We start from the raw sequence: 25,110 nt of genomic DNA on the forward strand, positions 1-25,110 counted from the left end.
CCTTGCTGGTACATCCTAAACACATCAAAACTTGAAGTAAGTCTCACGTGAATGCTAAACTCTGATCCTCCACACTCCTTCTCAAAATGGAGCCCATCATGATAACCCTTCTGCTCTGCTGAAGGAGGGAGAATTGAAACTTCTTAGAAGCCAATTCTGTGCCACATAAATTGTGTAAAAGGGAGACTGGGGAGAGCAATGACACTGTAGCACTCACTGCAGCTTTGTGCTTTCACTGGATTTACACCTCTCTGCATCACAGCCATGTGAGAACTAAGTCCCCAGTTCTTCCCCCAAGCACCTTTCCTGCAACAAAGAAAGGTTGTTTTTGCATAATATCTTTAAAATCCTTCTCTCCATGCTTTTGTGTATGGAGTTGAGATCTGAGTCAGCGCAAGTCCATCAGCTCTGCGGGATGCACGTTAATACAGAAGAAAAGCTTTGGGCCTGGCTCCTGGCATGTATTTCGGTCGGGGAAGCTGTTTATGTTATTCATGTCTATATTTCAATTCCCCTCCATACCCCTTCACACCCCCCCCACCCCCCCCCCCCCCAAGCCCTGGGGGCATCCATGGCCCCGCAGCCGGGATGTGCCAGGAGCATCTCCAGAGTCCCAGGAGCATCTCCAGAGGGAAACTCTACCAGCCAACCCCAGCCTGCAAACATGGACCAAGCGAGAAGTAACCTTTAAGGATTTGTTGCTCTTGCCTCTTTTCATCTCTGAGTTTATTAAAGTGCAAATGTCAACCATGGAGACAGCTATCACATGCAGTGCAGTACACTGAGAAACACTTTCCACAGCATAAATGGAAGGTAAAAGGCTTCGTTGTGATTATCTAATGCACAGTTACTTGCACAAAGGACAAAACTGAACCTAGGCTCTGTGCCCTTCCACAACAGCTAGCCCCAGAAAGTACTAAAGCGATTAATCTGAAAAGAAAACCTCGTCCAGTCCATCAGCTGACAAAATACAAAGTGCCAAGAAGGATGGAGTAGTTATAGAGTCCGGTATTTTTTTCTGAGCCTCATGTTAATGATATGTTTGGAGGGATGCTTATCCTCAGAGCTTTTTAAAGTTCAGTATTTTAACAAAAGAAAATTCATAAATACTCTTTATAGCAAGAACAAAAAATTGCAATGGGCTAGTCCAGTCCATATCTCTCACAGAGCTGAGGTTTGTCTGCGCAGAGATGCTGGGCCATGGACACTACAGTTATCCTGGGATTCAGTTTTGCTTTGCACTCTAAAAGAAAAAAAAACAACAAATGTGTTGAGGTACAAAACGAATACAACATGACACAGAACACACGAACATGCTTTCAGCAACGAGAATAAATATCACCGTGTCTACGGCATCTACTTCACAGCTTTGTGAGATGACGATAAATAAACTATTTCAAAACTTGAAACAAACCCAGAGAGATGAGTCTTACAAACGAACTCTCAGTTTTAAATTAAGGCAGCTTCAGCAGGAATTTCTAGGCTTTTGTTGAAAACCGACTTTTTGTACCACTGACAGTGTACCCGTGCTTTGCAGCTCGAGCTCTGATTTACCATCCAGTTCTCCTAACTCTGATGATCAAAACGAGCACCGAATACCTCTAATACCAGGTTTGCTCTCAGCAAAAGTCAGTGTTTGGTCAATGGGGATGATGTGGGAATTCCGAAAACCAGTTCACCTCCCGGGCATGAGGTGCCTCTGACTGAATCAACTTCAGGTCCAAGAGGCAGACTGGAAATTCTGAATGACAGGAAGCTGCTGCTTTTTTAATAAGTGAATGATGAAAAGTAATATATATAGGAAGCGCTAAGAAAGCCAATGGAAAGCCCATACCAAAGCAAGACCTTAAGAAAGGTGACTCTAGGAATTACATCATGCACCTGAATCAAAAACAGATCCTCACACTTTCCAGTAAAATACGGCAGGAGCTGGAGCGGGGATTTGTTCGGCTCATCCGAAGGGATGGATGCGATTCTTCTTCCCCTTCTCCTCTCAGCTACTAAAAAGGTAAAGCCAAATAACTGCCCAAAAAATGGTACTTCAAGTATTTAGAAACACGGCCTGCATGTCTCACCGGTGGATGCGGCATAAACCGGAGGGATTTGTGCCCCTCCTGAAATAAAGCTGCGACTTCCAGCAGTCCTAAAATAGGCCGAAGGCACGATTTCATGTCCCGCGCATGGGTCTCTCTTCCTTCTGTCTGGGTGCACACAAGACGACTGATGATAAAGAGCAGTAAAATGAAAAGGAGCAGACAGAATGGTTATTTTGTTCGAACCTCATCTATTCCAATACGAATGGCATTATAATCACACCAAAAAATGTATATACAACAGGTACTAACCAGTTCATTTTTCACAACGCTGCCCATACCCCTGTGCTTCTACACACCTTATGAAAAGCTCAATTGGACGCGCACGCTGAAGATGCACTTCTGACCCGTTAAGAGGAAAAAACATCCCGCTGCCGTCGCCTGCTCAGCTCTGACTCCTGGAAATCAAACGGCCCCAGACCCCGTCTGCAGCAGGGCTTTGGCCGGGGAGGGAGGGAGGGCGGGATGCTCGTGGCTCCCGAGGCCACCTCTCCGCCCTTCGCCAGCCGAGGCCGTGCCGATCCGACGGGGTCAGCTAACCTACTCACAGGCTTTACCTAGAAGAGGGTGTAAAAATACCATGCCCTTTCTCTGGGTCCTCTCGCATGCCGGGATCAGTGTGTGTGTGATGGCAGATGTCCAGGGCACTCACCTACCCCACCGGGCAAATAAAACCGAGAGGCCAATGACAAGGATGCTACCTACATTTTTTATATATATATTTTTATATATATATTTTTTATATATATATTTTATATATATATATATATTTGCCAACCAGTGCAGTACAAGCTATTTCTGAATTAACTCATCCAGGAGCCGGAGGTTAATGCTGGAGCCTAACTGAACTCGATCCTCTGCATTTTGTCTCTCCCCCTTGGGCTGAAGCAAAGTTTGGGCGAGTTTGTGGCTTGCAAAGCACAGCTGTCCAGTGGCTTTTGAAGAATTGCACTTGGAGGAATTCAAGTTTCCGTAGTTCAGATATGTCTACCCTGCTTTTCCTGATGCTTGTGCATGTACCAGCATAACTCAAAAAAAAACCTGACCACAGTGTAACAGTGTAAAAGTTAAACTTTTCCTCTGGAAAATGTAACCAGAGGTCAGCAGCTTCTTTGCAGCTGGAAACCAGAAAACAGCCTGTCTGAAGGTAAAATAAATTTTAAAAAGAAGTGAAATGTCTCAGAATATTTCAACATGCAGCATGGATTTGGGCAAGGCTGTAATGGACAGTTTAATCCGACACGTTCATCATGGAGGTACTTCCATCAGTCCCACTCGCCCCACTGCCTCTGCTGACGTCGAGCAGGACAGATGCTTCACCTCTTGGACAAGGTCCTGTGCAGCCTGCTCTAGGTGACCCTGCTTTGGCAGGGGGGTTGGACTAGATGATCCACAGAGGTCCCTTCCAATCCCTACCATACTGGGCTTCTGTGATTCTGATTCTGTGATATCTTTCTCTCTATATGGAAAACTGAGCCACTCTTCTGGCCTTCTAGGCAGGACTGGTTTTGCAGAGCCATACACCAGTTAATGTTTGCATGGGTCGGAGAAGATGCCAAGTGCCACAAGGGCTTATTCTACCACCTAGAAATCCCACTCACCTCCAGGACGCAAATATTTCCTCCCCAGGGCATCTGCTGCCGCATTCGCCGCTGTTTAATTCTATTAGTTCTGCTGGGTAGGAAATCCCAGAGGACAAGTCTCATTTTAAGGCAAAACATCTGTACTTCTACATACGTCTGTTCATATCTAATGCACCAGGCCGTTATCAACGGGGCTACAGATGTTCCCAGGACAAGTGACTTGGCAAGATGCTCAGTTGTGAGTGATGATTTAAACAGCCTTTCGCATTTCAAATACATTTCACAGTGGGGATATGGACACTCCTAACCATTTCCCAGATGGAAATTCATGTCTGTCCCTACGGCTGCTCAGCTGCCCTCTCCTGCTCCCTTTCCAAAGGGGCTTATCTCCAGCACCCGAAACTGTTTAGGGCTGGTGGCTCAGCATTTACTTGTGTCTGAGCACTGATCTGAAAGCTGCTAAAGAGGTGGGTGCTGCTCAGCTTTGGCTCTGGGGTGGGGTTGTTTTTTGCATGGAGGAGTCTGGATTCTCCATTCTCGCCAGGTATGACCTGCTCACACCACAGCACATCATCTGAGAGCCTCCAGGCACAGTACCAAAGCCATCCTCCACCCTAGAGTATTTATTTAATAATGATAATATAATAAAAAGCTTGTTACAAAACCTAGGAGTACTACAAATATTTCCAGTGTTTCTTTTAAAAACAAAATTGTTCTGCTGCCGGGTTTATAATCCAGCCACTGCTGCACTGGATTTAGCGTATGAGAACTTAACAGCAAAACTGATTTTTTTTATTTTAAAGCTTTCTGCTTTGTGTGGCTTCTGGAAAAACTGGAGGTGTAAAGTCACGTTAGTGAGAATCTAGGCGTAATCTGTAACAAAAGTAAGGCAATTTTGTATTCTTAAATAAAAGGGACTTCAAGCTGAAAACGTCCACTTAACTGCCAGTAGATGGCAAAAATATCCCGTATTTGTCTTCATTGCCTATAATGATTAGTACAAAAGGCTTAGTGTGTCGTTCTCTCCCTTGCTTCTCATAGAAACTTGCAGAAAGTATAAATTAAAGTGCAACTGTACAAAAAAACCTAGCAAAAAACCTCAACGGGTCATAAGAAGCTATCAAAAAAACGGATTAATTTTTTTTTGAAGTTGAATGACTGCATACCTGGGACCAGCAACAGTTCTCCTTTGCTTTGCTTCTTAAAGCAAACCTCCCCAAAAAACAACAACAACAAAAAGCCACCCAGGATTTTTTTGGCAAAGTTTTCATAAAGCATTTGTTCCTTGACTGATTAGACTATTACGTGCCTTTGCAATCAAGTAAATGGAATTAAATACCACAGCAAAGCCAAGCAGATGCCAACGCTGCCCGTTAGATTAAGCCTAAGTAATCAAAAAAAATAATTCTTTTAAACAAAGAAGTCACACATGCATTAGAGTTTACCCTTGAATAACAAGAATTTAACCTTAAAAATCCCCGCAGTTTGTCTTAAAAAATAAAATCCCATCCTTCAGACAGCCAGTAGTAAAGAAACAGCAGAACTCCGAATTCGGATATCCCTGCCTGATCAGTGGAGCAGTGGAGGTCCCAGCCCGGCGAGCAGCAGCGGGATGGGAGAGCCCTTCGGCACGAAAAGCCAGTCTCCGGCGGCACGAAGCTGCGAGCGGGGAAAGCAGGGAAGGCAGACGCAGCGGCGATTTTAGGGTGGTGATGATGGACGGAGGCTTCCTACGGGAAAGGTGAGAGGTAAATGCTCCAGAGCTGTGCGATGCTGCCGGCTCTCGCCCGGCAGTGATGATCCCCACCCTTGGGTGCGTGGTGGGCGAAGCGCCGGGTTCTCGGGTGGCTCATCCAAATCCTGCTTGGGATGAGGGCCCTGGAGCTGGCGGTGAGGCAGGGGAAGGTGAGCGGGCTGGAGGAAGGAGACAATTAAAGGTTGGAAAAAGGCAAGCAGCCTTCTCCTTTGAACGTGGTGAGGGGGTCAGTGCTGTCCGGGGCTCTCAGGAGGAGGAGATAAAGCACCTTATGGGTCAGTCCTCTGCAAAGACTTGACACGTGGAGGCTTTCCCACAGCAGGTTTGCAACGGGACCTTAGCACATCCCACCTTCCCTCCCCGTCTTTAGCGGGGGACAAAGAAACAGAGGGGAGGGATGGCATATTGCACTAGTGCAGAAGCACCTAAGCAGCTGCTAGTTTTAGGAGGAAAGTGTTGCCAGACTGGCAACCCCACCGGCACCTGCGTGCGAACGCCACAGAGCTCCTCCATGAGCCCTCCGCTCCGTTTCACGTAGCTCCCGGTGGACCTCTCTGACCTGGCTCAGCCCATCCTGCCCCTGCTCTGCACAGCAACGGGGACACAACATCAACCTCACCGCCCGCTACCGACATCGCAGAGAGCTTGGCCACAGCTCCGTTAACTCAGGAGGAACCAGGGGGGACGTGTTTTCCAAACAACTCAGCAGTACGTTTGCTACTTTACAGCCGTGCCAACATTTCCCATTCGGTTCACTGGAAAAAAAAAGGGCGTTGGATGCATTTCACCACGGCAGAACGAGTGAAATAATGAAGTTATTCTTATTTCCTCAGTGCTTTGTTAGAGGGGAGTATGTTTTGGGTCTGGAACTGGCTCTGTGTCGCAGGCTACGGAGCGGTGAGGGGCGGCGGAGGAGGAACGAAGCAGAAGAAACAAGGAACGGACAAGTCAGACCAGATCCTCACAGTGCAATACCAAGTGCGCAGGGACCGGTGCCTCGGTGCCGCCCGTCAGCGAGCCAGGGCCATGATCAGGCTGGCGCACATCTCGAAGAAGTCCATGGTGTGGCTGCCCAGGCGCGGCGTCACCGAGGGGATGCTGCCGACGAAGGAGCCGCTCAGAGAGCCCATCAGCGACTGGCACTCGGTGGCTGCGGCCGCGTCGATGCTCAGCCTCGGACGCTGCAAGCCGGCGGCGGAGCAGGAGCGCTGCGGCGTGGACGAGCCAGACCTCTGCTCCATCACGTCATCTTGAATACAAGAAAAAAAAAGAAAAAAGAAAAAGTGGCATTAATTTGGCATCTGCAATGCATGTTTGGTAAGAAACTAGGAACAGCAGAGGAGACAAATGGATCAAAAGGGCTTTCGCTGACTTGAAACAGCTGTATAAGCATTTGGAAATGCAAAGAATGATTTTGTAATTTTTTTTTTTAAACTTCCAAACTTGTCATTATATGTGGTTTACAGAGAATCACAGAATGTTCGGGGTTGGAAGGGACCTCTGTGGGTCATCTAGTCCAACCCCCCTGCCAAAGCAGGGTCACCTACAGCAGCCTGCACAGGACCTTGCCCAGGCAGATTTTGAGTGTTTTCAGAGAAGGAGACTCCACAGCTCCTCCGGGCAGCCTGTGCCAGGGCTCCGTCACCCTCAGAGGGAAGAAGTTCTTCCTCACGTTCAGATGGAACTTCCTCTGCTCCAGTTTGTGCCTGTTGCCCCTTGTCCTGTCGCTGGGCACCACTGAAAAGAGTCTGGCCCCATCTTCCTGACACCCACCCTTCAGGTATTTATAAGCATTTATAAGGTCCCCTCTCAGCCTTCTCTTCTTCAGGCTAAACAAGTCCAGGTCCCTCAGCTTTTCCTCGTAGGAGAGATGCTCCAGTCCCCTCATCATCCTCGTAGCCCTCCGCTGGACTCTCTCCAGTATCTCCTCATCTTTCTTGATCCGGGAAACCCTGAACTGGAACAGGGTACTCCAGATGGGGCCTCACCAGGGCAGAGTAAGGGGGGGAGGAGAACCTCCCTCGACCTGGTGGCCACACTCCTCTTAATGCACCCCAGGAGACCACTGGCCTTCTTGGCAAAGAGTGTGCACTGCTGGCTCATGGTTAGCTTGTCCCCCAGCACTCCCAAGTCCCTCTCCACAACACTTCTTACATCCCATATTGCACCGTTCCCCACTTACCATCGATGCTTTTGAAGTCCAGGAGATAGCTGCGGTTATCAACCTGGTAGAGCTGCAGGCTCATCTTCACGTAATTGCCCGTCACCGGGTTCTTGTGGCGCACTCTGAGATGGTAGGAGTTCACCACCTGCAACGGGAAACTTCCTTTCAGGAGTAAGATTCAAGGTAGTAAGACAAACATGTCTCTCCTTATTCTTTTCTTACTACTAGCAAGACATCTTCTGAGAAAAACGCCGTTTCTAGAAAGAACAATGCCTACAAAATTAAGCAAACGCCTTCATACCCTGTTTCCTCCTACCTTTAAAAATGCTTCTCCGGGCTCTGATTCACCAGCTGCTGGCAGACGAAGCTGTTGTGACCCATCTGCCAGAACCAAACCGATGTTTGCTCCTCCCTTACCAGCAGCAACGGCCATGTGAGCTAAAAAGCCCACCCTTGGACCCGCGCACGAGGACCATGCCCGTGACACCAGGGCAGGCTGGGCAGCTGGGGAGAGCAACCTCTCCCATCGGCACAGCTAAATTCAGCATTCCTGAATCAGCCTTGAGCTGCGTATTTTCTCTCGCCGCTTCCTACCCCACCATCTGCTGCATCTCATTTGCAGTATCTTTCCTCTGTGCTATATTTACGAAGCGATTGCACGGATGGAAAAGCCTATTCTGATGAAGAGTCACATCTGAAGTTATTCTTAGGGTGGGAAAGACTATTGTGAAACCTCCTCGGACGAAATAAGCTCCGCTGCCTACACGAAGACGTTGGGCTGACTTGTGAAGCTGTACCAGAAATACGTCAGGTTTGTTCAGTCTCTGTAAAACCATGCAGCTGCCAAATGTCTGGCTGGTGGAGGCATATGCATCTGCAGACAGTCCATCTCCTGGCTGGTGCAGTGAAATCAGGTTTCTGAGCACTACTTGGCTTTAAATCTGTAATATTATCAAAAATAAGGAGGACATAGGAGGCTTTTAGGATGCGGCACAGTGACGTTCACACTGCACAGCCCTGGAGCGAGGAGGGTATCTCCTCCGGTGATGAAGATCTGGGCTGAAATTCTCCCTACCTTGCTCCCGATGCTGGCACGAGATTGCTGCGAAAGGCCACGAGTCAGGAGAGCTCACCTCCGCGACTGCTCCGACATTTCGGGAATGGGGCCCAGCAGCAAATATTAAGGGCTAACTTGGGGATTTATTAATCTGACTTTGAAAAGGATTGTGGCTAAATGCTGCGTAGCTCTGAAGAAATATCTGAAGTGCATGCAGTCAACTAAAATGTCATCTGCGTTTAAATCAAGCTTCAAGGAGCTGAGCCCTAAACCGGGGAAGCAGTGAGCGTGTCGAAGCGCATCTGGTCCGCAAGCACCACCCCGTCTCCATCAAGGAAAACGCCACCACATCAACACTACAAACTCCTGTCTCCACCATCCCCTTGCCCCTCACCTATGCATCCCTGAAGAAGATGCACGTCATGCCACTTCAGCACACACGACTGCTAGAACCCAAGCAGAAATAATGAGAGTTACTTTTCTCAGGAGCACTCGAGATCGCCTCGCAAGGAATTAGCCGCTAAAATTAGAAATGTGACCAGTTCTTCTCTTATTCCTGCAGCTCAACGAGGCAGAATCATCTTTCCAGCCAGAAGCTTAGAGCATTCAGAAAGAAAACTCTTCTTTCACGCCATAAATAAACACCACAGATACTGAAACCCAGCTTGCATCTTAATTCAGCATGGCTGAATAAATGAGAAATAGCAGGGATGATCGCAAGGTGTATTTGTTTGGAAACAGTTGAGGCTGTACTTATTAACATCCCTGGGCAATCCAGCTCATGAAATGACCCTTGGAAGCCACCACCACGAAGCACCAGGACCCCCTACCTTCCACTCGAAGTCCAGCTGTTTCATAGCACGGTAGACCTCCGCCATAATGTCATAGGGTTTGCTCTGGCTGCGGATTCCCAGGTGCCACTTGGCCTTTTTGACAGTCAGGGGTTTTGGCTTCGTGGTGTTGAGGGCATCCAAAGGACACCGCGCTTTGGGGCTGTCCGCTATCAACGGCGGCATCCGCTCGGGATGCGGCTTCACCCCGGGAGGGATGTGCATGGCGCTGTCGTCCATGAAGGAGCCGGTGGGGGGGCTGGAGGCGAGGTAGAACTCGCTGGCTTGGTTCATGATCCTCCGGTTGTCGATGACGAGGTGGTAAGCCACCGCCAGCTGGTCCTGAGGGTCACCACTGTACAGGCTGTTCATCACCTCCGACTCCGTGCATTCAAACTTTTCACAAACTTCCCGAACCGCGTCGTCGTCGATGACGGTGGCATCGTAGGAAGGGTCCTCCGGGAACAGGTAACTGGGCAGCTCCTCCTTAAACCACTCATGTTCCCTGGGGAAAGGCAGAGAGGAGCTGCCGTCAGCTCTGTGCAAGGCAAGCTGAGGCAACCACCGCTTCGTCTAACCAAGACTAATCCTCAGCTGCAGACTGGGGAGCTCAACCCAGCCCTGCACGGTCCCCCCAGTATAGCAACAGCGATGACACTCTGCAAGCAAAGCTCCTTGCTCGCCTGGCTCTGAAGTAAGACCTCAGCACTCACCAGACGCTCACGCTTTTTCATTAGCGTGGGTCTGCTAAGAGATGCAGAGCATCAGAGCTATCCAGGTACCTGATTCCCACTGCTTTACAATGAAGTCAATGATAATTAAGTGGCTAAATGCCACAGGGAGCTTTGTCTCCAGGTTCAACGCACCAACTGTAATCTCGCCACATGGCATGGCTGCTCTAGCATGCCATTAAATCCTCCAGTCCTACCGACTTAAGAAATAAAAAAAAGGCATTTCGCTTGGTTTTACTTGAAGGGTAAAATTAAGGCCATCCACTGCAAATTCATGAAAAGCCTGAGAGCTCCTGTAAGTCCTAGCAACATTATGCATACGCTTAGCACACCAGCTAGATGTAAGGATTACTACAAAGATCATAAAACGTGTATCGGGCTCCAGTTTTACAAAACATTTCTAAAATGACTCAAATGGTGAGAATTTTGAAGTCCTACTATCAGCCATGGACTTTTAATGATCTCTGAAGGCACACATATCTGCTTAAGAGCCCAGTTGTTTGCTTTTCCTTGAATTTCCACAGTGATGCACGCAGGTGAAAGGTTCATGGGCACCGCACTCACTGACTAGACAAGAAAACGGCTCTGCATTTAAAGATGAACCATTTGCTCACATTTAAACTATATCTGGCATTTAAGGATCCAGTTCGTAATTCTTGTGTTTCTCTTTTTTTTTTATTGGACAGACACTAAGTACAATGATTATCCTCTCGTTCTGAGCTGGTACCCAGAAGGAGGTGGTCTTGAAATAAAGTAATGAAAAATGGCTGGTGGGTATTAAGTTCTTAGGATTATTGCAAGATATAGGTGGTTTTGCTCAGCACTATTAAGAGACTTTCCAGGCTATTTTATAATGCCATAAAGTACCATTTTATATATATATATAAAAATATGTAGAAAAGCATCACTTTGTTCATCACCACCTGCTGCCAGCCGGCAACACTCACCTGTCCCTCAGCACCGAAGGGTGCAGAAGTGCTCCTTGAATCACTTGGGACAAAACCCAGCTGGATTAACTGACTACTCCTGCCAACCACGCTGCCTGCCTGCCAGCAGGTGACCCCCAGGACAGCCACGGGTACACCAGAGGCCCCCAGACGCAGCCAGCCCACCCCATCCCACCTGGGCTGACCTGATGTCCTTGATGGTTGCTCGCTTGAGGGGGTCAACCTGCAGCATGTGCATGAGGAGAGTGGCAACGGAGCGGTTGAGGTATTCGGGGATGTAAAACACACCTCCCCGGATCTTCTTGAAGAGGGTGGGGACGTGCTCGTCGTCGAAAGGCAGAGTGCCGCAGAGAAGGGCGTAGAGGATAACGCCGCAGCTCCAGATGTCCACCTCGGGGCCGGCGTACAGCCTGCAAGAAGGCAAGGGCAGGAGGAAGGTGTCACCCCCCATCCTCCTCTCCTTAGTTAGGGTGCAGGTCCCACTGGGCGAGCTGGGGACCCACTGCCAGCTCCATGGGGGCCAGAGCTGCAGCCCCCCCCAGGGCTGCTCATGCGGATGCCCCCAGCCAAACCTGCCTACGCCAAAATCACCCAAGGGCAAGGGGAAAAGACACGGCAGCGCTGGCGTGGGCCACCCACGCTCCTCCGGACGGCCGTGTACATCCCTGCCTCCGCCAGACCCTCCAAAAAGCCAGCCCCACATTTCCAAGAGCTCTGCCAGGTTCTTCACTTTTTCACCCCAAGGTTTCAGCCAGCAATTTCTGTTCATTCAGCGAGGCAGACTGAACAGCAGCAGATACTCTATCTCTGAGCGTTTATTTTCGGCTGAAGTTTGTGTGCTGGTATGCAAGTGCTCCCGCTTCCGACAAGCTGCTAATGTGCTCCCTGGCATCACCAAGTCAAGACGCCCCAAATATATGGGGTTTGCTGCTGCTTGCTTGCTCAGTTTGTTTACGTCTTTTTGTTACAACTGATGTTTTCTTAGAGATTTTGGGAAGCAGTGCCTACCCTCAGGCTGCGAAATCCTACCGAAATACAGAGGCTGAAATGGAAATAGAGAAATCTCTGCATGAAACAGAATCACAGAATCCCAAAATGGTCAGGGTTGGAAGGGACCTCTGTGGGTCATCTAGTCCAACCCCCCTGCCAAAGCAGGGTCACCCAGAGCAGGCTGCACAGGACCTTGTCCAGGCAGGTCTTGAATATCTCCAGAGAAGGAGACTCCACAACCTCCCTGGGCAGCCTGGGCCAGGGCTCCATCACCCTCAGAGTGAAGAAGTTCTTCCTCAGTTTCAGCTGGAACTCCCTCTGCTTCAGTTTGTGCCCATTGCCCCTTGCCCGTTTTGCTCAGGCAAAGGGTGATTAAAAAATATGGGGCAGATCATAAGGAGACGGGCAGTCTGAAGGACCATACAGAGGACTGAAAATTTTATTATCTGCATCTGCAACCTTTGCTATGCTATTACAGAGAGAGTTAGGGAAATGAGTATATTCCACGTAACTTAGGTTCCTGGCGGTAAAATATAGGAGGTAACACCTCTGTATCAACAGGGCAAAGCCCCATCCAACCTTGCAGAGTGCGTTCAACATGCCATGTGTTGTACAGATGTTGCACAGTGAGAGATGCAACCACTCTGGAGGTTTATCAATTCATCAGTTCAAAACAAAGTTATGATGGCTGAACCTACTGTCACGAACAAAAACCCTAGCTTAAGGAAATAGAAGACAAGTATTTCCAATACAAGAGTTCAACAGCGTAGGGAAGTGATTAAAGATCTTCCCAATTCTTCTGTTAGTGAATGGTTTTCCTCATTAACACCGTGTTTTATATTATAGGTGGGCAGGAGAGAACGAGGTGGCCTGGAAAAGCCTTTCCATCTGAAACCGCAGTATTTGCATCCAAAGAGTAATTTTCACTCTCTTTAATTAGCAATATAAACAGCCAACATCTGCTATTAATAATTCCTCCAAAGTAAACATCTTTAGCAAAACATGGTTTGCCGTTACAGCTATTGAGAAACGTAATAACCAAGAAAACGTTCAGATTTTTGCCAGTAGATTCACCCAAACATAAATTACAGGCTGAAATGATTCAGCTGCTTTTCCTAAACGTGCAAATCTGTTTCCAATCCCAAGAACAAATTTAAAGACCATGTACTCACATAGGCTTTGATGAGAAGTGGCATGTCCTACCTTCCAGAGATGACTTCAGGGGCTGCATAATTTGGGGAACCACAGCTCGTGCGCAGAAATTCGCCATCTGACATCATGTTGGACAAGCCTAAAAACAACATGTTTACTACATACTGATGTTTGATGTGAAGGTCCAGCCACAGAGGACTCTGCGCTGCACAGAGGAGGAGAGGCACAGCAAGTGGAGGGGCAAATTTGCAGAGGAACTGTTGACATAATTTGGATAGACTCCTTTGAGCTGGTTTGCAACTTATTATGATTAATAATTATTTTTTATTTTTATTATTTTTTATTATTTCTCATTATTTATTATTATTTATTATTATTATTTTCACATCCAACCAAGGAATATTCACTCCAGGCTAATTTTGCTTCTCTAAGTTGCAAATCCCAGAGCACAGAGGAAAAGAAGCATAATTCACCCCAGAGCACTTACTTTATATGGGAATTATGCGGCGTTGTGAAATCTGTAAATCCTCAGAAGGATTTATCACTGCTAGAAAGGACTCCTCGGGACCGAGCTGGCAGCCCAGCTATTTCAATACATTTCAGTCGGTAACGTCACTTACAGACTCCTGTAACTGCTCGTTTGTAAAGTGAAGTGAGGCCGAGAGCACAAGGCCAAACGTACGGCGAACATGCATGAAAATAAACACACGCAGCCAGCTCACCCTGGAATCAGCTGCACTGCGCCTGCCTCGAACATAAATGAGCTAAATCTTTATATTAGGTGATTATACTAAAACAGAGCGAAGATTTGCAAATTACCTTGCTGCTCCATTCTTAATGCCAGTACGGAAGCAGCCTACAATAAGTAACCCCTGCTTTTGCAAAAAGGCCGGTGTTTATAACTGTGGGCTTTTCAGGTAGAGCAACTGCTGGTGGTTAGGAAAACAGGCTCTGGGTTTTGTAAGGCGTGCTACACGGACACGCTCCAGCAAGCGCCGCGGAGCTGGCTGCGTTTCTGGAATGCTGCTGGGGTCACATACCAAAATCAGCTATCTTTGCATTCATGTGCGCGTCCAGCAGCACGTTCTCTGGTTTCAGGTCTCGGTGGACAACCATGTGCCTGTGGCAGTAATCCACCGCAGAGAGAATCTGCTGGAAAAGGCGTCGAGCTTCTGCCTCTTCAACCTGCGGGTGCAAGGGGAAATAGTCCTGAAGGCTGGTCTGCGTGAGGAGCTGGCAAGGGAAGGTTTGACTTAGCAAGGAGCCAAAACGCTCCCGGGTGCGGAGAGAAAAATCACAGCGTGCTGGTGACCAGAAGCAGCAAATAAAGCAGACTCCCCCTCTTGCCACTTTATAATGTGCTAGTGTTTGCAAATGACCTAGCCCCAAGATGAAATTAGAACCCTAAATTTAGCTGAGCTATCGAGGAGAACTTCTTGGTGGCACCTATGAGGCAATGGCCTCCTGTGCCAAGGGGACCAGTTCCGCCATACAGCACATGCAGATCAAGGCTGGACAGAACACCCCAGAGGATGCTGCAGGGAGCAATTCCTCATGGACAGACAGCTTTGGGAAAAAAAAGCTAAAGGTGGAATACTGTGATGATTTTAACTAGCTATATAGCTATATTAGCTGTATAGCTGTGTTAATTATAAAGCTATATAAGGTATATTACAGAAATTATGTTTAAAATGACAAGGAGACTGATTATTTTTACAGATGACTTCCTAAAGACTCTCTTCCTGACAAATTTAGTTTCTGAATGCAAAAGTTCAGAAAGGATCCAAACCAGTCACTGAAAAGATCGAAAAGATCAAACTGGGTAAAGCGGGCTGGAAATCAGAACTGTAGGTAGAAAAGTAAATGGACTTCGCGCCACCGACCGGTGTACTAATCTAAACCAATTTATTGTAAATCTATTGGCTTTTTGCAGTACAGAGAGAAAATGTCTGCTGGGCTGACCCCTCACCCGAAGCCTTATTCGGGATGTCCACTTCAGCCCACTGTCATCTTCTTGCCCTGTGATTGCTCCCTGCCCACAAGGATGTCCACGGGGCAGACACTAGTGATTTTCTTTCTAACCATAACCTCACATTTCATGGGCTCCACCTACACCCCAGGTGATTTATACCCCACAGGATTACTGGCATTTGGAAATGTTCAGATAAGCCACATCCTTAAAAAGTCTTCAAAAAGCCTGACGTGGAGCCGAGGGGGAGGTGAACGACCAGGACTGAGACCATACTGAGTGCTCTCCCCCTCCGGTGCCCTGCACACATGTAAATCTGCTGCTGAACCGTGGGGGTTTTGACAGGCAACCCCTAGCTAAAAACTATAAAAATATGCTAGTTTTCCAAATACTTCCACTAAGCAGCATGTTACCTTGGATATTTTGGTTTGCGTATCGAAATACATCAGAGAACGTTGCAAAAAAATCGCACGCAACTTTTGTGCGAGCCGGGTACGAGACACTCCAGATGGGATTGCTGTGAAACAACTTCTGTTTTGGGCCTTAACCTTAACTGCGTTCCCTTTAGCAGTCGCCTTGCTTCTAAACACCATCCTCTTCCCACACAAGTGTTTGGGCTGACACCGTGCTGGCACTTACCCGTCCGTGCTTACAGATGTAATCAAATAGTTCACCGCCAGATACGTATTCCATGACCATGAAGAAGTCCGTTGGCGTGCTGATGACCTGGTACCTTCAAAAACACAAGTGGTTTTAGGAAAAAAAAAAAAAAGATTAAGAAGAGGGCAAGGCTTTTAAACAGATTATTAGTTTCATGTCAGCCCTTCAAATAAGCATTTGTTTGGATCTTGCATTTGTAATTGCTTTCCACTTCTGAAAAGCCATCTCTTATTTCAAGTATAATCTTTCACTTCTCTATGAAAGGATCTCTTTCACAGACCGATGACTTTTCTTCAAGCTTTCAAATAATCCTCTGAAATCTCTGCCAGGCAATCCCATCACATTCAGGATTCTCCTGACTTTCAAATTTCTGTTTTAGCTAAGATCTGCAACAACAGCTTTAGCAACGAAGGCTTCATTCGCTGGGGGCTGGGAGGGGGGTCTGTTTGGTTTCCCTCACATCAAGGATAAAGGAGATAGAGAAGAACGCTTAGACACTAGAGAGAGCTGCTTTTGGAAGGGTATAGAAACACAGACGAGCACCCCAAAGGATCACAGCTATTTTTCAAATATGAAATCCCTCTATATTCTAGAACAGGGGAAAAAACCCAAGAGTATCACCCTCAACTGGCCAATTTATTCTCCATTTTCATTCAAAACCATCCCCGAGCACTGCAGAGGCATTTCAGTGTCCCAGCGGGTACGAACTGCCAGTGAGCAGCTAAGGTCCATGCAGCTACGCGAAGTCACAGCAGCACCAGCTGAGACCCCCTTGGGTTTATGTCAGACACGCTGTTGTTTGCTGGGTTTTTTTAACAGCTGAATTTCCATGGACTGTAATTTGAAGCAAACAGATTTCAAACAATTTTCAGAGATCAGCAAGTGAACAGGTGATGGTCCCATAAAGATCAACACGATCAACTTAACTTTGCTACAGTGCTTTGGCCTGAGACACCTAAGTTACTGTTAATTGTCCCACTATTTCTTTTATATACATATGTAAAAAGCTATTGAAAGAGGAGGTTTATGTACTGTGGTCCCCTCCTCACCTCTTTTCTTTATCACTGTATTTCAGGATTGCAGTATATAACATAGGACACTGATCTTATTAAACTGGGTTAAACTTTTAGGCTTTAATGGTTTGACAAATGTGTGAACAGGACTTCACTTACAGGATGCTGGGTGCACAGCTGAGGACTCTTGCTGACTTTTTCGTGAAATAATACCAATCTGTTCTCCAATAAATCCATGGAACTGTGCAGTTACTCTAAAGTCAACAGTTGCTGCATGGTTAGTTATTTAACTGTAGAGAGAATTTGTTTTCCCTAGCCTCTAAGTCCCAGGTATTTGCTATATCTCATGCCAGTTTAAAGGCTGACCTAAATGTCAACTTATCCTTGCAGTTACCATTCAACAGCTTTCTTTTATAGAAATGCCAAAGATATTATCGAGTGCCTCATTAATGCGGACTGGCTGCACAAACTGGGGATTGAGAAGGAATCCCAGAGGCTGGAGCGCAGGTGCTGATTTACAACTTAAATTCAGGTTCATCAGAGTGGCAACTTTGAAAAGTTATGTCTGAAAAATAAATTAAAGCAAAAAAAAATGTTCCTTTAAGCTCTGGATAATCAGGCCATTAAAACGCAAATCCTATTGACTCCAGGCCAAAGCTTCACTCTACAAGCCTGACCATGCTGCAGTTCCTCAGGCACGATTCTCAGCAGCCTCCAGTCCGGAGATATCAAGCCCAGAGAGGGTCATCACAAAAGACTCCGAATAGCATCCCAGCGCAGGAAAGCCCAGACCCTCTCTACGCACCTTTATGATGGCCTGTGCATGGAAGAGAGGACAGCTTGGACACGTTGAGCTGACTGAAGCTCGATGCGGGGACGTTGGTCTGTGGGCTGTTACAGTCACCCAGACTCCCAACGGAAGAAGCATCTTCCATCATTCCACAAAGTGTCAGCTGTGTCTCCCTGTAAGTTAGTGGGAGACTCTCGAAAAGCAACGGTTGGCTCCACCATGCCTGAACTTGGCCACACACCCAACGTCTTCTGCTACTCCAAATCCTTTCAACTGTGTATGCAACGTCTTTGCAGACGGAGGAGTAAGCTGAACAAATGGCAGAAAGGCTACTTACAGTTTGATAATGTGAGGGTGCCGGAAGAGTTTAAGGTTTTGAATTTCTCGTTTGATCTTCCCAACCACATCCAGGCTGCGTATTTTCTGTCTGTTGAGTATTTTCACTGCGACTTTGTGCCCCGTCAGCTGGTGTTCGCCAACTGTTAGGAAGAGAGCATTGCAAAGTCACTACACAGCGTGGCAAGACTCATCCAAGCCATTTCGGACACTGTGATTTATAAGCAAAAAGCAACTCTTGGAGGGAAAACACCAAAAGATGAGCGGGTGAAATACTTTAAACTTGGTTTTTGTCTCTTCACTTCATTGTTTTCCCAGTGGAGTCTCGAAAGACAGAAGACAAGGGACATCTCTGCAAAAAACACTCAACTAAATAAAATAGAGTGAGTTACTGGGGGAGGTCATTCTCAAAGCTAATTTGCAAGGATTTATAGCATGTAAAAGCTAGATCAATCAGAAACAGAGATATTTAAATGGCAGAGGAGAATCTCCACCGTAACATGCTGGCTGAGTAAATCCCTAATAAACCCAGTCTTAAAACTAAACCATCACACTTCTTTTCAAAAAATGATATACGGATTTTCCCTGCCCAAAATAGGACTGCGGGATTTGCGTTACTGAAATGAATTTCTATTTATACTTTCTCAAGCGTGCTTCTTGGTTTGATGACAAGCTGCAGGAACACTGCTGTACTGCAAGAGCAAATTCTGGTTTTAGAAAAGACACCAACTTCAATATAGGTTGTTCTGACATGCACTTGGTGCACTGAGATGCTGATGCTTATCTCCTGTGTACAGGGACAAACAGTAACCACAAACTGGAGCAGCACCACTGTCACTGGGGGAACTGCACTAACTTAATCGTTCTGTGAAATGAACTCAGCACTTGATCCATTTGCTATCAACAAACAGACTACGCAAAAAATAAAAAGCTCCTAGGAAGCAAGATTTATATTGACGTTAACAGCAGAAACTGCTTGAAAACTGTCAACTGAATGTTTATATATTTTTAGATATAAACAGATATTTATATATCTGGCCATGAGCTACCCCTTCTCAGTATTTGCTAACGTGCTATTAAAAATGGTGACATACGGATGGCTTTCTGAAGACTGCACAGAAAACCTGCTTACAGTAAATACTTCTGCTCTCTAATTACGAACCGTACCCTTCCAGTAATAACACAGAGCGCAAAGAGTTAATAATTATGAGCAAACCTTGTTATTACATTATTAGACTCTGTAATTTTGGAGGCTCTAATGAGCTGATCAGAAGCAAACGGCATGAGCAGACGGCGGGAGAAGGGCAGGGTGGCAGCGCCGGCACCACTCGGGGCACGCCAGGTCACTATTATTAGCCACCAGATAAGACCTGCCAGAGATTCTTTCCTCAGTAAGAGCATCCTAAAAATAAAACACTTTACTGCCCTTGAAAATTAAAGCACCACTTCGCGTGCCCATTTTATTCCTTGCAATACTCAAAACTACTAGATGAAATGAAAATAAACTAAGCTTCGCGGTATAGATGCAATTTCGGGATTAGCCGAGGGCTGGAGAAGGCAGATCATTCCTCCCGTGCGGTGCATGGAAAGCGCCGTAAACAGTCGGAGGAGGCATTTTCCCTGTGCATCCCTGGGGAGAGGAGAGCAGAGCAGTGCTGGGGCTGCCCCATGGCAGGGAGGCTTTGCTGGAGCAAGGCTCTGCAAAGCAGCGTGTGTGCAAGGGCTGCCAAGGCACGCCTCAGCCTTACTGGGGCTTGCAAGGGGACCGGGGTACAGCCTCTTCAGCCACCGCAAGAAATTGTCCCCGAGCTGTGCCAACAGTAAGTAGCCTTACAAAGGGCACCGATCTCTCTTTGCCACGGTTGTCACGGTGTACGTTGCACCGAGGAGGCTGGGCAAGGCATGGCAGAGGGGTGTAAGACAACTTCAGCAGACGACTTTGAGATCAAGACTTCTCCCAGCAGCATTTGATTTGGTCAACTATAGCACCTTGCTTTCTCTTTCCTGGGAGCATGAGAAGCTGTACTTTGAAGGCTGCCCTTGATTCATTCAGCTCCGTTAATGGATTATAACGCACTAAGCGTCCATGAGGAACAGCAAAGCAAAGAAATTTATCGTTGAACTAGGAAAAAAGCCCTGATCTCTGCCATCCTTTGTTTCACGAGAACCCTTCCTGACCTTACCAAGTATATGCTTTGAAAAATTGTTATTATACATTTGGGGAAAAAAAATGGCCATGCCCCACAATGAATAATTATTGTTTTTAATACCATTGCCAAATAGTTCATCTCCTTTCCACCCATGACAAACAATGTGTAACTCTGCGACAGTTTGCTAGCTCAAACACATTAATAATTAAAAATAAACAGTCTATTTTGTAATCCATCTTTTGCTTACAGTAAGCATTAGATACAGAGATATTATTGTTTCAGTCCCCAGTGGCTTGTTAAGCCTACTCCAACGCCTTGAGAGACAAAGACAAAGAGAGAGCATAATTTGCTATGTGCTGGGAGACTTCTAAGCTTTTCAGGTCTCTCCGGCTGCATCCTGGAGACGTGGGAATTTTGACATGGGGCAGCAAGGACAACCTTCCCTCTGCTCACTGAGTCGCTATCTCTGTCCCCACGTGCCGGAACACGCTGGTGGGACGATCCAGCCCCAGGATGAGGAGCAGCGGCAGGTCCCATGCCTCCCGCGGGCACGGAACGGGATGCTTGTGCAGCTCGTCTCCAACGGGTTTGTCCTCTCCTCGCCCCAAGGATGGACAATGGTGGTCTCGGGGGGTGGTGGTGAGGAAGCCACCTCCTTCTCTCTCAACACCTCCCCAGATTAAAAGCCCAGGGGGAGGAGGGAGGGCTGAGCAGCAGTGTTAGCAAGGAGCCATATGTCTTGTTTTTCAGCGACAAGCACTCAGGTAAGCTCCGCCGCAGCTTAAACCCAGCAACCAGGGCGCTGTTGGGGTGAGCAGAGGAGATGGATTTGACACTGAGACGAGGAGCAGCATTGCACACTGTGCCACAGAACCCCCCTGGCTGACCCTAAACTCCAGAAAACGGCACCGAACGGGACACGGTGTGAGTGTCCTTAGCTGCTACCCCATCTGCTCGGACGTGCGACTGCCTGGGCACCAGAACGCTTCAGCATCAGATGCCATCGAGGAAAGAAGGGAAGAGATACAATGTAAATAGTCTCTGAAAGAGGATCATTCTAATTTAGTTATTTTTCTATGAGGAAAAAATAAGGAGTAATAGTGATTATCCTACATAAGCTGAGATGTTCATTAAAACCCCTTGACAGCATGTTCTTTTGCAGCCGGTACCTATGAAGCCCACCTCTGGGTGCGTGTTTGACGCAGCTGAGGTAGCACCAGCAGTTAACATTTTCGCAAATGCTTCAGGAGAATGTAAAAGTTCAGGGAGGGGTGAGAAAAATCCCTTCCTATCAGCTCTGCCGGCCCTTATATTAGCCCAAAGTTAAAAACGAAATCCACCCAAAGCGTATATTTAGCAACGCTGTATTAATTCTGCCCCAGTGCCACTTGCTTGTGTGTTGTATCATCCTTTCTTTCCCTTTCCCTCATCTGTTCAGTCTCCTTTCGTTTATCTTCCCTCCAACGCAAGGTTTGTCCTTCAGCGGCAATGGTGCAGTGCCTGGGAAACTGGGACCTGACCCCGACTCGAGCCCACGGAGGTGCCATCGAAACCAACACAAACATAACCCAAGCACTGCCGCTCCTTGAGGGACCACAAACTGATCACCTCGGTGGCCAAAAAGCGTGGGGAAGAAACCACCAAGTGGCCACCGGGGACGTGGTGCGTGGCACCGCATGGAAAAATATTTGTGTTACTCCACCGGATTTTAATTGAAGCTCTCTAAGCCGCAACCACCGTGAACCTCGTTGTGCGAGGGCTGCGGTCACCGGAGAGCTCTTTAGGGACCCGCAGGTGGGACGTGCCCAGGACAAACACCGCAGCAATTTGTACATGCCACCTCCTCCCTTCATTGCTTCACTAAACTCAAAATTCCAAATAATTTCCATAGTTCTGTTTCCTGCAAATTAATCTTATCTTTGGCCTGGAGGACAGGGAAAGTAACTACTACCAGCTCTCCCTGTATTTGGCATAATTCCGTCTAGTAACATTGACCCTTGGCATGAGACCTCTTATCCATCCACCACATTCACACCCACCACGTTAACTCCCGCCACCTTCTTCTCTTGTAAAAAACGCCACATTTTAATCACCATTTCCAGCTGGAATTTCAATAATATCAACAAAATCCTGCTTTCATCTACCAACTATATGCTCCCCTCTTTGCCTCATATGGTCTTTCTATACACAAGGTCCAGGAACTGAATGAGCTTAAAACCAAACACCTCTTGCAGCACTTAGCTGATTTTTAGGACTATCAGTTCACCAACGACCCAGGTGGTGCTGAGCCAGAATGATTATCCCAACAGGGCAGCAGGGACATTTTTCTGCCATATTTCTGGTTTCTGATGGCTCAGAGCAACTACTCAGCTCCAGCCACAAATTCGAGCTCTGGTTAGTACCCCATCATCACTAAATCCTTCCTTTCGCTGTCATTTTTAAAATTTCCTTAATAATTGTAATCCTTCACAATTGTAAATTATGATTTCTTAACCTTAAGGAGTAAGGCAGGAAAAAGTGTCTCCTACAAAGTCCTGTGCAAGGCAGAGTTTGAAGACAACGCATCAGCAACAAGAAATGTCACCAATGGCGCCCGCCTTCATAGCAAAAAAAGGCAATTTTATACACAATATACTCAAAGCTTAAACCAATTCAGGCAAAAATCTCTTTGCTTTTCTCATGTTTCTTGCTAAACAGAGCGAATACCATTTTTCCTAAAGCTCACTTGATTAAAATGCTGTAATTCTGTATAAATAGCAGATCTAGTTTCTTCATCTCGGTTTCCCATCTCAACTCCAAATTTCACCTGTCGGTTGCAGACAAAATATTAAGGAGATAAATAAATAAATAGATAAATAAATAAATAAAGGATACTATTGACCCATAAAGGATTCTGAGCTAGGAAATTTCTTTATGTTATTCAAAATGTTTCTTTGGAAACTGTCAGTTTTTACCAAAGTCGGGTCATATGTGGGGTGGGGGATGTTTGTGCTAGTTACTCCTGAAAGGTAATTAAGGAAAAAAAGGCTATTGTTGGCAGGTTTAATTTGCTCTGCAAGAAAAAAACCGTGCCTTTGGAGCACTTTTTGAGGTCTGCTGGCATACATGAGTGGAAGTATTTCTTCTGATAATTCTTCAGCCAGTAAATTTGTGGTTTGGGATTAAACACAGCAGTATATTTTTAGGGGCCTGATTAACGGTCACAGGTGGATTTAGCTCGGGTGGTTGGGGTGGTTTCTTTCCCGCGCCGCCAGTTTTGGTTTATTTTAAAACTCCGGTGGCCGAGCGCGGGCCCATCGCAGCACCGCGGTGCCGGGGACCCCGAGCGGGGCAGCCGCTGGAGCTAAACCCATTGCCAACCGGGAATCACAGCTCTTCACTGTGCTTAGAGACAAATTCCGTAGGGTTTTGCTTGGTTGTTTTTTTTTTAATACCTTGATTAAAAGATAAAATACGCATGTAATGGCAGAATTCACAGGGAAGAGAAACACAGGTATAGGGAAACCTCACAGGCAGGTAAAGCCTGCGCGATGCGGGCTGACCACTCCGGCAGGAACGACGGAGGAAACCCCCCTCTCCCCGACCCCCCCCCCCAATCCCTGCCCGCTACGGGACCCCGTTCCCCTGGGCGAGGTGCAGGGGGGGGGCGGCAGCAACCCCTCCCGGGGCTGCCAAGCGCCTTGGGGGCGGAAAGAGGAGGGGGACTGCAGGCTCGGCACGGCGAGGGGGGGAAGGATGCCCGGCAGCGCCCACCGCCTTCCCCCCCCTAGTCCGGGAGGAAAGTTTTTGGTGGGTGCTGCTGGGAGGCTGCAGCGCGGTCTGCAGCCCCCCCTTATCCCTTTCCCTGAGAAGGGGGGCAGCTCCCACCCCCCGCCCCGCCGCCCCCCGGGGATGCTGCGCGGCGGGGGAGCTCCGCCGAGCTAACGGAGGCCCGCGTTAACTTGGGGATGGGGGGGGGGGGTGTTGGCAGCCCGGCCCCCTCCCCGCGGCCGCGTTACTCAGCTCTTGACTTTGCCGAAGGTGCCGACCCCCAGCGTGTCTCCCAGCACGTAGTGACCGATCTTCACCCGCCCGTCGTGTTTCTGCTTCTCGGCCATCTTCGCCCCACGCCGGCGGACCACAATGCACAGGGCCGGCCCGGCGCGGCGCGGCGCGGCGGGCGGGAGCGCGGGAGGCGGGGAGGGGCCGGGGGGGTAGGGGGGGGAAGACCTCCGTGGGGTGACACTCCTTCAGGGCGGCACCTGCCTGGGGTGACAGCCTCGGCGGGGCGTGCCCTGCTGCTGGTGCTCCCTGTGTGGGTCCCACGCTCCTCGGGGTGCACCTGCCTGGGGGTGACAGCCGCCTTGGGTGATGCTGTGGTTGGGGTACACCCCCCCGCCATGCACCTGCCTGGGGGCGACAGCTTCTCTGGGTGATGCTGTGGTTGGGGTACACACCCCTGCCATGCACCTGCCTGGGGGTGACTCTGTCCCTGGGTGATGCTGTGGTTGGGGTACACCCCTCTGCCATGCACCTGCCCAGGGGTGACACCTTCCCTGGGTGATGATGTACTTGGGTGTACACCCTCCATGCCATGCACTCACCCAGGAGCAACACCTTCACTGGAGTGACAGCACCCTTAGGGTACACCATCCTTGGGGTGCACCTGCCCAGGAGTGACACCATCCTTGGAGTGACACCACCCTTAGGGTACACCCCCCTGCCATGCACCTGCCCGGGAGCAACACCTTCGTTGGAGTGACGGCACCCTTAGGGTACACCTTCCTTGGGGTGCACCCGCCCGGGAGTGACACCTTCCTTGGAGTGACACCACCCTTAGGGTACACCCCCCTGCCATGCACCTGCCCGGGAGCAACACCTTCCTTGGAGTGACACCACCCTTAGGGTAC

The 25,110-nt window shown here is 48.1% G+C and overlaps 2 protein-coding genes across 9 annotated transcripts in view; one reads left to right on the forward strand and one right to left on the reverse strand.

The window, feature by feature from the left end:
- FYB2 (FYN binding protein 2) overlaps nucleotides 1–2,252 on the forward strand; it is a 29,397-nt gene extending 27,145 nt beyond the window's left edge. For all 6 annotated transcript variants that reach the window (XM_075424417.1, XM_075424414.1, XM_075424415.1 and 3 more), the window contains one exon: nucleotides 1–2,252. In XM_075424417.1, coding sequence (XP_075280532.1) covers nucleotides 1–19 — 19 coding nt within the window. In that variant the 3' untranslated portion in view covers nucleotides 20–2,252.
- PRKAA2 (protein kinase AMP-activated catalytic subunit alpha 2) lies at nucleotides 687–24,378 on the reverse strand. Of its 3 annotated transcripts, XR_012764379.1 has the most exons (10): nucleotides 24,225–24,378; nucleotides 18,073–18,214; nucleotides 15,912–16,005; nucleotides 14,344–14,488; nucleotides 13,355–13,442; nucleotides 11,347–11,571; nucleotides 9,484–9,988; nucleotides 7,615–7,741; nucleotides 2,393–6,681; nucleotides 687–2,201 (listed from the first exon to the last, which is right to left on the reverse strand). XR_012764379.1 is itself a non-coding variant. In XM_075424421.1 (9 exons), exons 3-9 carry the CDS (start codon nucleotides 15,969–15,971, stop codon nucleotides 6,443–6,445), a joined length of 1,389 nt encoding a protein of 462 aa, XP_075280536.1. In that variant the 5' UTR covers nucleotides 15,972–16,005; nucleotides 18,073–18,214; nucleotides 24,250–24,378; the 3' UTR covers nucleotides 687–6,442. The 3 variants fall into 3 exon arrangements, 2 of the variants coding, with proteins under 2 accessions (XP_075280536.1, XP_075280535.1); XM_075424421.1 differs by having other exon boundaries at nucleotides 687–6,681; nucleotides 24,250–24,378; XM_075424420.1 differs by having other exon boundaries at nucleotides 687–6,681.
- Between the last annotated feature and the right edge of the window lie 732 nt (nucleotides 24,379–25,110).

Source organism: Opisthocomus hoazin, chromosome 6, assembly GCF_030867145.1.
Source record: "Opisthocomus hoazin isolate bOpiHoa1 chromosome 6, bOpiHoa1.hap1, whole genome shotgun sequence".
NCBI lineage: Eukaryota > Metazoa > Chordata > Aves > Opisthocomiformes > Opisthocomidae > Opisthocomus > Opisthocomus hoazin.